Here is a 12,902-nt window from a genome sequence, read left to right as displayed (position 1 = left end):
ACTTCTAAAACTGTTAGGATATATATAAAAAAGAAAACTGCAGAGCAAAGTCACACGTGTCCAATCTTGACTCTCATCTCAGTAGGATGGAACCCCAACATTCTGACCAAACATTCTTCAGCCCCAACATTCCAGTTGTCGCTTAGCAATAATGACCTCATTATCACAATTTGAATAAAGCCAACTAATGACCTATGTGGCTCGCTACTGTCAGCTGTCATGATATTCCACCATACATAACATGTAGAAACTGCAGTTCATGATGCTGATCATCCTAAAGATACATTAAAAATTAATTCCCCTCAAAATTAGGGGTGGGCGATATGGTCCTACAATAAAATCACAATATTTCAAGGTATTTTGGTGGTAATTATATTATTGTCAATATGAACAAAACACTGAAAAATATTTTTATTTATTTCAAGAACACATTATTGCAACAAAATGAAAAGTTTTACTTTTAGAGCAAATGTTGATTAGTTTGTAAACGGTAAGTCACCCTAATTCTGACATTGTCAATGCGGTCAGTCTGCTTGATGTACAGTTCACATTGTCTGTTGAACTCTTCTCAAGGTGTTTTGGTTTTCCTCATACTCAACAGATTATTTGTGTTTCCTCATTTTGTTGTTACAGGCTTCTGTCATAGCTTACAGTTACAGTGGTTTGTTGTACATCTGATATTTTTTAACTAAACCATCTCAACACGACTGAAGTCACTCCCCTTTTAGAACAAATTATTTTATTGCAAAGCAACTTTCCACCATACTTGTTCCTAAATGACTCACGTAATGAATGTATCCCATATTACATGACTTCATTATGCAAACAAGTCAAAACATCACAATATTATTATTTTTTTTTATTATTCATTCATTCATTGTCTGTTGCCACTTACCCAATTTAGCATTGCGGTGGGTCCGGAGCCTACCCTGAAGGGGGCACCAGTCCTTCACAGGGCGACACACACACACATTCACTCACACCTATGGACACTTTTTTGAGTAGCCAATCCACCTACTAGCATGTGTTTTTTGATTGTGGGAGGAAATTGGAGCACCCAGAGGAAACCCATGCAGACACAGGGGAGAGCACACCAAATCCATTACAGCCAGTCACCCGGAGAGGGGCTCGAACCCAGAACCTACAGGATCCTTCAGCAGTGTGACAGCGACACTGCCTGTTGAGCCACCATGCCGCCCATTAATTTTATTTAATCTTTTTAAAATTTATAGCGATATTATCACAAATTATACGATATGGGAGAGCCCTACTCACCACACATACTTCTCAATGACAAATACCACATTCACCATTCATACCTCTTACTGACAAATATCTATCAGTATTATCTATCAGGACTATCAACATAATTACCTCTCTCACTGGCAATTAACACCCTCACCTTACTTGTCTTGTAGGCATCTTGTAGGCAAATGCCACCTCAATATACATACCTCCCATTCACAAATTTCACCTAACCATAAATACCCCTAAAGTCAAAAACCCATATTTTCGTCTTGCCAATGTTGTAGTTCCTTTGGGAATTGCTTTTCTATACTTAGTCTAATTATTAAAATGAGATAGTTCCTTACCACCACATAATTATGACTTGCTACATCATAAAAATGAGATGACGACTTAACTCCTCATAATCATTACTTCCTTTCGAAAAATAAAGCCCTGTCTCTCCTAATGAGAAACATTCTTATTAATAAGATACAACATCGCCATTTTGAGATGCTAAGCCATTGTTATGTTTTACATCGATTGCGTCATTACCATCAGAGAAACTTTCTCATTATTTTTGATCTTCTAAAAGGTTATCTTTTTTTTCATGTAATGGAAATAGGTTCGATTAGCGTGCTGTTCTAGCTCTGGGTGTCAGGAAATTGCCTAAAAGGAACTTCTGCCCCCTAGTTCACCGTCCCTGCCCCTCCAGTGGATGGCGCAGATGACGTCACTGCGAGGGGATTCAGAAACTTGCCCTGCAGACGTCAGTGGGAGAAAAGCCTCGGAAGAAACAGTATCAAGTGGCGGTAGGTTTTGCAGGACGACAGCCTGAATGAGCATGCAGGACACACGGTTCCAGAACCTCACCGCCGTGCGAACGAGCCCCGCCGAACCGAGTCCGGAACCGCAGCTCTGAACGCGTGAAAAGAAGGCAGCAATGAAGCGCAAGAGCGAGCGACGACCTGAGTCCAGAAAAAGGCTCTGTGCTGCAAAGAGAGAGGAGGCGGAGTCCAAGGCTGACATTTACATCGCTATAACAGGTAAATACACTCGCCCTTGACAGTGTTGGAGGCTGTTAATGAAAGCGTTCTGATGAAGACAGGAGACACGTAGACTATTAGCTGGTGAGCCAACAATAATAATACGTGTCAGTACCAGTAAATTGAGCACAGTCCTAACACAAACTTTATGCTTCATCGCCATTTTGCCATAGCATGTGTGACTCTCTGTGGGGACTGTGAAACTCTTGTGTAGAGATTGTAGCTATATAGCTCTTAGTACAAGGGGCTCGGTGACTCTGGACAGTTTTCTGTTACTGTAGCTATTGGGCAATTCTTTGAAACGCTTCTCCAAACAAAAGAATAGTGGTCAGCTACATTTTAAAGTGGAGGGACAGTTATAACCCCAGGTGTCAGTGTGTTACCAGTCTGGAACTAAAGTGACTGTCTGAACGAGGTCTCCTTCCTTTGGCGAGAAGTCTGCGCAGAGGCCTGAGCAGCAGCTTCGTGCTCGACTCTATCGACGAGCCTCAGAGATCACTGGACGACCAGCTCCTAACTCGAGGATCAAAGCATTCACTCGAGCGCGATTCTATTGGCTCGTACGAGTTTCTCTCCTAGCAACGGCTTGGGAAACGTTCCAGTTAGAATCGCTTATGCCCTCTTTGGCGAACTTAAAATTCTTAGGGCCGGGCCTAACATGATTGACGTGTCTCAAGTGCGGCTCGACCAATAGCGTTTAAGCAACGGGCTACAACTGCGCAGTAACAAGTTCTAGTGCTGTTTAAGCCAGGCCCCGCCGAGTAAAGGACAGCTTTGCAGATTTAAATCCAGCCGTTTGAATCCAGCATCGTTGTTATTATGAGATTGAAAGTCACGAGTCTCTGTAAAGTTTTGAAGGTCTCGAAGGATAACATTCACATCCAGCTTTGTTTTTGGGACCTTACGGACGACTTGGTGGAAGTTGAAAGATTTTTTACAAGCTTTACTTAAACGCCGTACGCTATATTAAAATACACTGCCTGCAAACTATCGCAGCTTCATAGATCTTGTTAGTTTCCTTCAAATAGTAATCCACAGAGTCAAGATGTCTAAAGAGAACCGCGATCCTCTAAACAGCATCGAATTCATCAAAGGTGGGTGTTGGGATTTCTTTTCAAGCGAAGTTAATGTTTCATTGTCCGAAAAGTGGCCAGTCTCCGTCGAGACCTGACTTCCGGGACGCCAATTCAAATCTGCTGCTCTTGTTCAGTGTCTGGAGTGATTATTAAAGCACATGTTTAGCTCAGCTCTTATATTTCACACGATCTCCTAGATTTTTAACTTGAGGAAACAACATAATGTACAAAATCAAATACACAGTGAGCTCTAAACATATTTTACTTGAACCTTACGCTAATCCGAGTGATATAACCTTAGCAGAAATCGAAGAAAATTTTTTAATAAATATGAGAAAAATATCTTAATGTATAGTGATCTTTTCTGCTGGAAAATAAATGTACCCTGGAGTAGCTTTAGAAAGTGTAGCTTGGGACGCAACTGGACTTCAAAATACAGTACACTTTGAAGTTACATTTACAATGATTTTAGTGAAATTACATGTAACCTCACCTTTTTCCGACAATGAAATAACAAATCAGGCGAGACGATTAAGACAGCTTAAGCAACTTAAACAAAGACAAGAAGCACCAAATTTCCCCTGACATTTTATTGGTCATAAGCACCGTGCTGAAATATCCTAAATATGAGGTGAATTTGACTTTCCTGGGTTGTTATTTTAGTATATTAATCCATATTAATTTAGTTTGTGTAATTAATTTAAACTGAGCGATGCATTTAATGTAAAACAAACTAAAACATTCTCTTTGTAGATTAGTGGTTTGTGTTTTGTGGAATAGAGAATCATAACCATTGATTTGTGGGAGGAAATTTGTTGATACTGCTGTATTACATTACACATTATATTTTTAGTGCCTCTTAGTTTCTGTACACTTTGTTTAATTTTCCAGACCAGCTCTATTTTGCTATCCTTAATCAGAAGTTGAGGAGCACACCTGAGAGACACTGTTTTTGCATAGACGAGGAGCTTTCATATGAGAAGTAAGAGCTGTTTTGATGAAAATAAATGGAGAACAAGTCATGTTTTATTCATACAATTTCAATCCTTTGTAATACATGGCTTAACTATAAATAGATGCTTTGAGACTGTAAAACTGTTCTCTTTTTATTTACAGCTTTTATGCGGACTTTGGTCCACTCAACCTGGCAATGTTTTATCGTTTCTGTTGTAAGCTTAACAAGAAGCTGAAGGTAAAGGATTGCTATCATGTTGTCACAAACTTATCCAACCACATGCATGATCGATGTGTGTATGTATATATGGGTGTGTCTGTGTGTATAAAATATATAAAATTAGGCAGATACCAGAAGAAATTGCTGGATTGTTCACACAATTGGTGTTTTGGACACAATAAATATGTTCTAATCTAGCCTGAAACAACACAATCTCTCATTATCATACGCTGTTGTTTGCTCTTTATATCTTCCTGTGTGGTTGTTGAGTGTTTGGGTAGCTTCAGCAATATGACCTACTTTTAGTGAATTTCTACAGGGTAATGGCTGTCTGCACATTAGTAGTTTTTAAAGAATTTAAGGTTTTGTTATAGCATGGAATATTCTTTAGCTAGCGGATCTAAGAGCCCAAACTGTCATAAATACAATTTGCCGCCCTCATTACAAAAGATGCACACAAAAGAAAGAGTTACTCTTGTGACTCTCTCTGTTTTGTTTTCTTCCTTTAAAACAGACTTTTGCACATGCCAAAAAGAAAATAGTGTTCTACACTTGTGGGGACAAAAAGAAACAAGCTAATGCTGCCTATTTGATAGGCTCTTATGCGGTGAGTATCAAATTATTTGAACTGTGTTCAAGTCGGTCATATGTAACAGAGTTCATATGTGCAATCTGAGGTCAGTGGAACAAGGGTAAAACATTTGGCTGTGTTCCCATAGATTGATGTTGGTCACTCATTCTCAGGGTCAACATAAGTGTTTAGTTAGTGTAGTGGTTAGAGCTGTCCTGTATGCAACCAGTTATTCTTGGGCAAGTTTGCAAATGCTCCAAAAAAAAAAAAAAAATGTAAATTTTATGTACTGAAACCAAACTGAATAAAAAGCAAGAATATGTAAAATGATTTCAGTGATTGTCTGTGAGGAGTCTGGTGTGTTCTCCCTGTGTCCATATTGGTTTCCTCCCACGGTCTAAAAACACACACTGGTAGGTCGATTGGCAACTCAAAGGTGTCCATAGGTGTGAGTGTATGTTGCCCTGTGAAGGACTGGTGCCCCCTCCAGATTGTGGTCCCGCCTTGTGCCCAGTGATTCCGGGTAGGCTCTGGACCCTGAACTGGATAAACGGTTACAGACAATGAATGACTGAATGTATGAAATTGTAAAGCAGAACAAGAACTTGCTTAGTATTTAATAAATTCCTATTTTTCCTCCCTAAGGTGATGCATCTCCAGAAAACACCAGAGGAAGCTTATAACCTACTACTGTCCCGAAATGCCACTTACCTTCCTTTTCGGTAATTGGCTTTTTTATGTCATTGCATGGGAACTTTGAACATGCACTGAAACTTGAGCATTTTATCTATGCAGTTAAAAAACCTCATGTCAGTAGTAAGACTTGCTTATTCCTTATTCCTTCAGAGATGCATCATTTGGAACTTGCATGTACAATCTAAACATCCTGGACTGTTTACGTGCTGTACATAAGGTAACAAAGGTTCTTAGTTAAATTTGTTCTTGCAGTTTTGTTGACCCAGTTATGTTACCGTGAATTGCTGCATGTCTTCACAATATTTGTATTTGTCCTTTCTGCAGGCTCTGCACTTTGGCTGGCTGGATTTCTCCAACTTTGATGTGGAGGAATATGAGCATTATGAGGTAAAATGACTTGTTATATCCTGCTCTGATCCAGAAAAGTGGTGATAAAATAACCTTGGGTTATCAGAATGTGTGTCAATGAGTTCAACTCTGTTTCACACAGAGAGCAGAAAATGGCGATTTCAACTGGATTATTCCAGGGAAATTTTTGGCCTTTAGTGGTCCCCATCCAAAGAGTAAAATTGAGAATGGTATGTTTAAAAATGTTGCTTGGATAATTTGCTTATACTCCAGTGTATTAGAATTATTGGCATGTCAGATCTTTTTCAGTAAACTTTGTAGTAATCCCGTGTATTGTTTTCCATAGGTTACCCACTCCATGCTCCTGAGGCATATTTCCCATACTTCAGGAAGCACAACATAACCAGTGTTATTCGCCTAAACAAAAAAATGTATGATGCCAAACGATTTACAGACATGGGTTTTGACCATCATGACTTGTTCTTTGTTGACGGGAGCACACCTAACGATGCCATTGTTACTAAGTTCTTGAACATCTGTGAGAATGCTGATGGTGCTATAGCTGTGCACTGTAAAGGTAAGATGAGCAACTAAATGATTGCAACCAGATTTTCAGTTAATTTCAATAATTGTTTCCCATTTCAAAAATGCTAAATAAATGCACTTAATGAATCATTCTCATAGCATAGGGCTGTTGCAATTACCACAATATGGTAATACTATGCTATTTACCAACCAAACAAATGTTATGTATACACGTTTTTCCCTTTTTTGTATGGTCTTTCTTGTTTTGCACTTTAGTGTGTGTAATCAATGTTAAATAAATGTTTATAAATCATGCATTTATGGGTGAAAAAAAAACCCTTAAGCATAGTTTTTCTCAACTGTTAACATCTGAACTTCTGCGGCTGAGTGCCTGTCTTCATTTTATATAACGGACACAATGGCAGCAAAATTAGCCGCAACTTTGCAGGTTTGGGAGCATTTCGGCTTTCAACCAAATGAAAACATTTAGACGAGGCAATATGCAAAATCTGTGCTAGAAAGAAACAGTGAAATACATTGAATTTGAGATCTCATCTAGCTACCTATCAACTCCTAACTGCCTTCACCAGCATCAAGTCATGGAGCAGCCTCAAAAGGAACAGTTTGGGCAAGTTACAGAGTGCAGCACTAGAATAAGGATAAATTTAGTTAAATTTCACCAAGACAGCCCTGTATAGCATTATATTTGGGACTGTTTTTGACTATAACAAATTTGCAAATGGCAAAGTTCATCGATTTTCAGTGGCCCTCTCAGTTGAGATCTTGATTAGAATTAGAAAGGTCTGTTATGGACTTGCATTTTAAAATGCTGATTGTGTGGGTTTCAGCTGGCCTGGGCCGCACTGGAACACTGATAGCATGTTACATGATGAAGCACTTCAGACTGACTGCAGCGGAAGCCATTGCCTGGATCAGAATTTGTAGACCAGGTTCAGTGATTGGACCACAGCAGAATTTTATTGAGGGGTAAGTACCAATATAACCCAGTGCTTGTTCTCATGTTACAAAGATGGTTAATGGTTACTATCCCCTTTGGTATTATCCAACAGCAAGCAGGCCAGTCTGTGGACAGAGGGTGATTTATACCGGCAGAAGCTAAGTGAGCTGGAAAATGGCTCAAGCAAGACAGCAGTCACAGGCATACTCTCTGGGGTGGATGATATCTCCATTAATGGCTCAAACAAGAATAATGCACTGAGGAAAACTGAAATTGTAAGTAACTGTAAAAGTTTCAGTGACAAACTTGGGTTAGAATTGAACAGGGATAGGTTTGTGAACAATTTAAATCCATACAATTTAGTGTAATTACCTTTTGGAGCTCAAAATGAAGTGTGATATAAACCAGGGTATAAAAACTTAGTGATAACTCTATATTATTGATTTCTTCACCTGCTCTTATTCTATAATGTTGCTTAATGTGCTTTGAAAAGTAAATGGCATATGAAGTGTATGTATGGGCCGTTCATTCATCTCTCTTCAGTATTATGATGAAGAAGAGGAGCGTAGTGGCCTCACACAAGGTGACAAACTGAGAGCACTAAAGAGTAAACGGCAGTCCAGGTCATCTACGGGCTCTTTATCGTAAGTATCTCAATCTTCTTCCTATGGACCTGTTGTGTACAAGTGTAGTCAGTCAGTTTTGTGGGACTGTTGTATGTGAATTTCAAGACAGAGAGAAATTAGGATTCATTTCCCCTCCATCTTGCCCCAGACCCATTTTGTTTGCATACTGGAAATGTTCTCTTTTTAATGAGTTATTGCATGGATTGTATAAGTAATCATTTAAAAAAAACTCACTAGACTTTACCGAACCCCATCATGATCCACGTATTCTGAATAGTTAAAAAGTGCAAAAAAAAAGGACAGAGATTCCAAAAGCCTTTTATCGCACGGCAGGCAAACGATAGTAAAATGCTGCAGCCTGCTGGGCTCTTTATGGCCTGAGTGTTGTCTGGCATTGCAAAGATAGCAGAGACATGGGGCACCTGGACTCTCAGTGAGTGCCAGTCAGGTTTTGTATCTTGGAGGTAAGTACTGCCTAGATTGTGGTGTCTTTGTCCAGTATAAGCAGTTGTGATAATGAATGTATGGCTGCCTTAGTGTTTGCTTGATTACTGGTTTTATAATTTGCTTACAAGCTGCTCAGAATATTGAAAACCTTTTTTCATTCATATACTCAAAGCAACTGATTTGAAATATAGGTGTTTCATCTATCACTGTTCAGCAGTGGTTCTTGAAATACAGTTGCTGGAACACTGGTGCCTAACTGTCATAACAAATGTGTCCTTTTATGGATTTTGGATTGTATTGAATGCTCTTGTGGAAAGGCAGCTTGTGCTTACATTTAGTTGCTCTGTACCTACTGGTTGCTGTGATGCTATGCAATATGGGAGACAACTATATTACATTATGCTTGTATGATGGGGTTATTTTAAAACACTATACGGCACACTACAAGCCATGCTAAGAGATGCTTTACGGACATGAATTGTATCATCCCAAGTTCAGAGAGATGGGCTGGAGAGATTACTTTCCTGAAGAGAAGCCTTAGAGCCAGAAACCTTGTGTTGCATTTGTGCCCCTCTCCTGTCAATTCATATTACTGGTTTAATATAATGCAAAAACTAGCACTTCTTTCTAAACAACATCAACACCTGAGGCTCTAACCATATTGTTTGACATGCATGATGCCTTTATGTGGGAATTGCTCGGTTGTCAATTTTCTGTGCATGACAGTTTGCATTAACATCTTGAATGCATGGCCCTGTATTGTAAGGTTCCTGAGGCAAGCTTATGGTGGTATTGCCTCAGGCATCCCCCTTTTCTCCACAGAGTTGCAGACTGGATCAGCTCAAGTCAACCATTTGAATATTGTAAGACCTGTGACAACTAATATATTGTCCAATTAAATTGGTTTCTTTCCAGATTAATGCAGAAGAGGCTTGGTTGACATACTGAAAGTTAAACTAGGCTTGATCGAGTGTGCAATGGAGAAAAGAGGAAGTCTCTTGTCTGGAAATCTGTTGTCTGTCCTTCCTTATTTTTGTTTTACTTAAAATGTCCCCCCCCCCCCAATGTCTAGATGGCTGGTAGCTATGCTGGTTTCTTCACTTTGTAGCCTTGTCCTGTGGTGGCTGTTATTTGGCTTCCCCTCTTCCGTCCTCCATTACTGTATAGACGGGTTAGGATTGTAACTGATCCCTCCCCGCCTGTACCACTTACCCCTCTCTGGACTTGGAATGCTGTAAGTGTGCTCATGTCTTTGTCATTTCCCTTTCCAGTCTGAACAACATTCCTTTTATAGGTTTTTTTGTCAAGACAAACATACGTTTTATGTATAGCAATTGTTGTCAGTGTTGTACACAATGTTATTTTTGGCTCTAACCATCCCATATTTAGGATGGTATTAAATGAAGATGCTTGTGGTGCAATGATGTAGTGATCTAAAATACATAGGTTTCATTTTCCAGTATTGCATTATTTTTCATCTTTCATCAGTTTGTCATCTGTATACATTCTCTGTTCACTGTGCATTAGCTGACTCTAATATTTGTAGCAAATGTGATCCAATTTATTTAAGAGGTTGTGGTCACAGAGGGGTTAATGGTGAGGCATAGAACTCATTCTGAAACGCATCCCTGCATTTGTTTTGTATGAGGATACTCCAGCATTCCTTTGACTTGCTCTGCAGGGGTGCATCAGATGGCTGCAGCTAGCTTTGACCCATTTCTGCTCTGTGCTCTGCTTTCCTCACGTACTGAAATATATTTTTGCTGCAGCTTAGAGGAGAATAAAATTCACACAAGGTCAACATCTAACTCATTAAGGTAACTTGACAGCTAGCCTGAATTTGATATGTTACTGAACAGATTGGCAGACTTGTTTTGTTTGATGTTTTCTCTTTTATGCAGGATTATTCTACAATCAAGTTCACAACGCTGTAAATCTGTCAAATCTCAGAATCCGTCCGATCATGTGGATGTTAGGAAAAGAACCAGAACCTCACTTGGACCCAACAGAACAAACAGGTTGGTGTTTTTCCAACAAGCAATACGTGCAACTGAGGTGTAGTGAGTAATTATGTCAACATGTGATGACTAGAAAAAAACTGCAGCGCTACAATTTTGCTTTTAATGTTGTTCAAATGATCTATTCCCTTCCTTTGACAGCCCAGTCTTACATTCCAGACTTGCCAGGTCTTTAGGCAACTTGCATGTAATGGCCAGTGAAAAGAACCATGAGTTCTCTGAAGTCAGTCCAAGCCCTATGGCTACAAATGGCATGGGCAACCATTCAAACTTAAAGCACGTAAGCCCAATCAACAGTGAGCAGCCTCAGTTTCCTCCTCAACACAACAATATGGCCACAGCCTGACTCTACAAATTAGTAAGTTAATAGCAGCCCCCTGCAGGCTGGCCCTCTGAAACAGTTAAAAAAAAATTAAATAAAAAATCTGCAAGCTGCAAGGCACTTTACTTGACTTTCTGCATGACTCTTGCAGGTATGGCTATAGGTCCTCTCAATGCTTAACTTACAGTTCTGTCTGCTTTGTTTACTTGTGCATATTCTGAGGGTGTCTAGTGTTTGTGAAAACAATCAGCAGTCTTCTTTATACAAATGACAATTCTAATCAAAAAAAAAATTAGGACATTGTGATATGCAAATAAAAACAGCAAACCATGAATAGAAAATTTTTGGACTTGTATTTAAATCCATCCATCCATTATCTGTAACCGCTTATCCAATTTAGGGTCACGGTGGGTCCAGAGCCTACCTGGAATCATTGGGCGCAAGGCGGGAATACACCCTGGAGGGGGCGCCAGTCCTTCACAGGGCAACACAGACACACACACATTCACTCACACACTCACACCTACGGACACTTTCGAGTCGCCAATCCACCTGCAACGTGTGTTTTTGGACTGTGGGAGGAAACCGGAGCACCCGGAGGAAACCCACGCGGACACGGGGAGAACACACCAACTCCTCACAGACAGTCACCCAGAGTGGGAATCGAATCCACAACCTCCAGGCCCCTGGAGCTGTGTGACTGCGACACTACCTGCTGCGCCACCGTGCCGCCCTTGTATTTAAATGTATTCACATATTACTTTGGGACAAGGATAGTTTTACAACACAGAGAAAATATGAATATTCTAGTATTGTTTATTTTTGTTTAAATACAGATAAATGCACTTAATCATTGCTTCCTGTTTTTTATTTGCATTTTTTATTGTCCCAAGTTTTTGGAATTGAAATCATAAAAGTTGACAACTAATAATTGTTTCACCACTAGCTGTACCCATCATTGAACAAGAGCCTTTTTAGTACCTTTTTTATAATGCAGTTTCTCTATGTTCCATATAGCGGATTAAATCACCTTTTAATATCTAGTTTTAACAAGCATGTATGTATATCTCTTTTTCACTCTAACCACTCTCTGAATCACAGAAGAGCAGTTTCCAGAAGAAGGAAAACTCTACCCTCTTTGCAATCAATGCGCTTTACAAGAATATGGTATTTCACCTCTTTCTTTCCCTTTCTGGCTTCTTACTGCTCCTTCACACGTAACTGTTATCATGTGCTAATGTTAATTAAATACCAGTTCTTTACATGTTAATTTCATTTTTCTCTCTCTCCTCCCAGTCATGCCATCCCTAAAGCAAGAGCACCTCTACTCCGCTAAACAGTTTTTGAAGACCCAAGAGAGTTCCTTCGTGAAGTCTACACTTTTATTGTATTTTTCTATGTCTGCAAGTCAAAACAGTTTATGGAGTATACAAAGAATTCATATTATTTACAGGAAAGATAAGTATACTGTCCTGAAAAACAAAGGGAGCTTTCTTTGGATTGCTAATGTGGTGTAAACTCTTGTTTATTTTATCATGGGATCAGACTTGTACAATATCTTGTTAATTCCATTTACTCCGATAATGTTTTCAGTGACCTGTGCGGTCAATAATATACCACTCTGTAACTGACTGATGTGAAAAAAATGCTTTCTTTAGCAACCTTTGTTTGGCAGCTGAAAGCTGTATATATGCTATTATTTGATAAATGTAAGACATGTTGTAAATATTTACTTGTAAATATTTTAAGTTTGTTTTTGTCATCCATGTCTTAACATGCTACTTATTTTCTTATCACCATTTATATATTATGTACTAAAAGTTTGTTGAAAGGATCTGAATCATCACATGTATTTTAAAGTAAATCCTTCA

The 12,902-nt window shown here is 39.2% G+C and overlaps 1 protein-coding gene across 1 annotated transcript; it reads left to right on the top strand.

Annotated features, from left to right (window-relative positions):
* Positions 1–1,987: 1,987 nt before the first annotated feature.
* cdc14b (cell division cycle 14B) lies at positions 1,988–12,892 on the top strand. Its single transcript, XM_066644070.1, is given in 17 exon segments — positions 1,988–2,270; positions 4,238–4,328; positions 4,463–4,538; positions 5,035–5,127; positions 5,737–5,813; positions 5,938–6,004; positions 6,112–6,174; positions 6,278–6,365; positions 6,482–6,712; positions 7,509–7,647; positions 7,731–7,893; positions 8,162–8,262; positions 10,593–10,709; positions 10,851–11,008; positions 11,011–11,067; positions 12,133–12,198; positions 12,328–12,892. Coding segments are annotated over 17 exon segments (1,911 nt in total). The 5' UTR covers positions 1,988–2,167; the 3' UTR covers positions 12,549–12,892.
* The last annotated feature ends 10 nt before the right edge of the window (positions 12,893–12,902 follow it).

Source organism: Hoplias malabaricus, chromosome 14 (assembly GCF_029633855.1).
Source record: "Hoplias malabaricus isolate fHopMal1 chromosome 14, fHopMal1.hap1, whole genome shotgun sequence".
Classification (NCBI taxonomy): Eukaryota; Metazoa; Chordata; class Actinopteri; order Characiformes; family Erythrinidae; genus Hoplias; species Hoplias malabaricus.
Note: the sequence above shows the minus strand (reverse complement) of the source record. Positions and strands in the feature narration are given on the sequence as shown.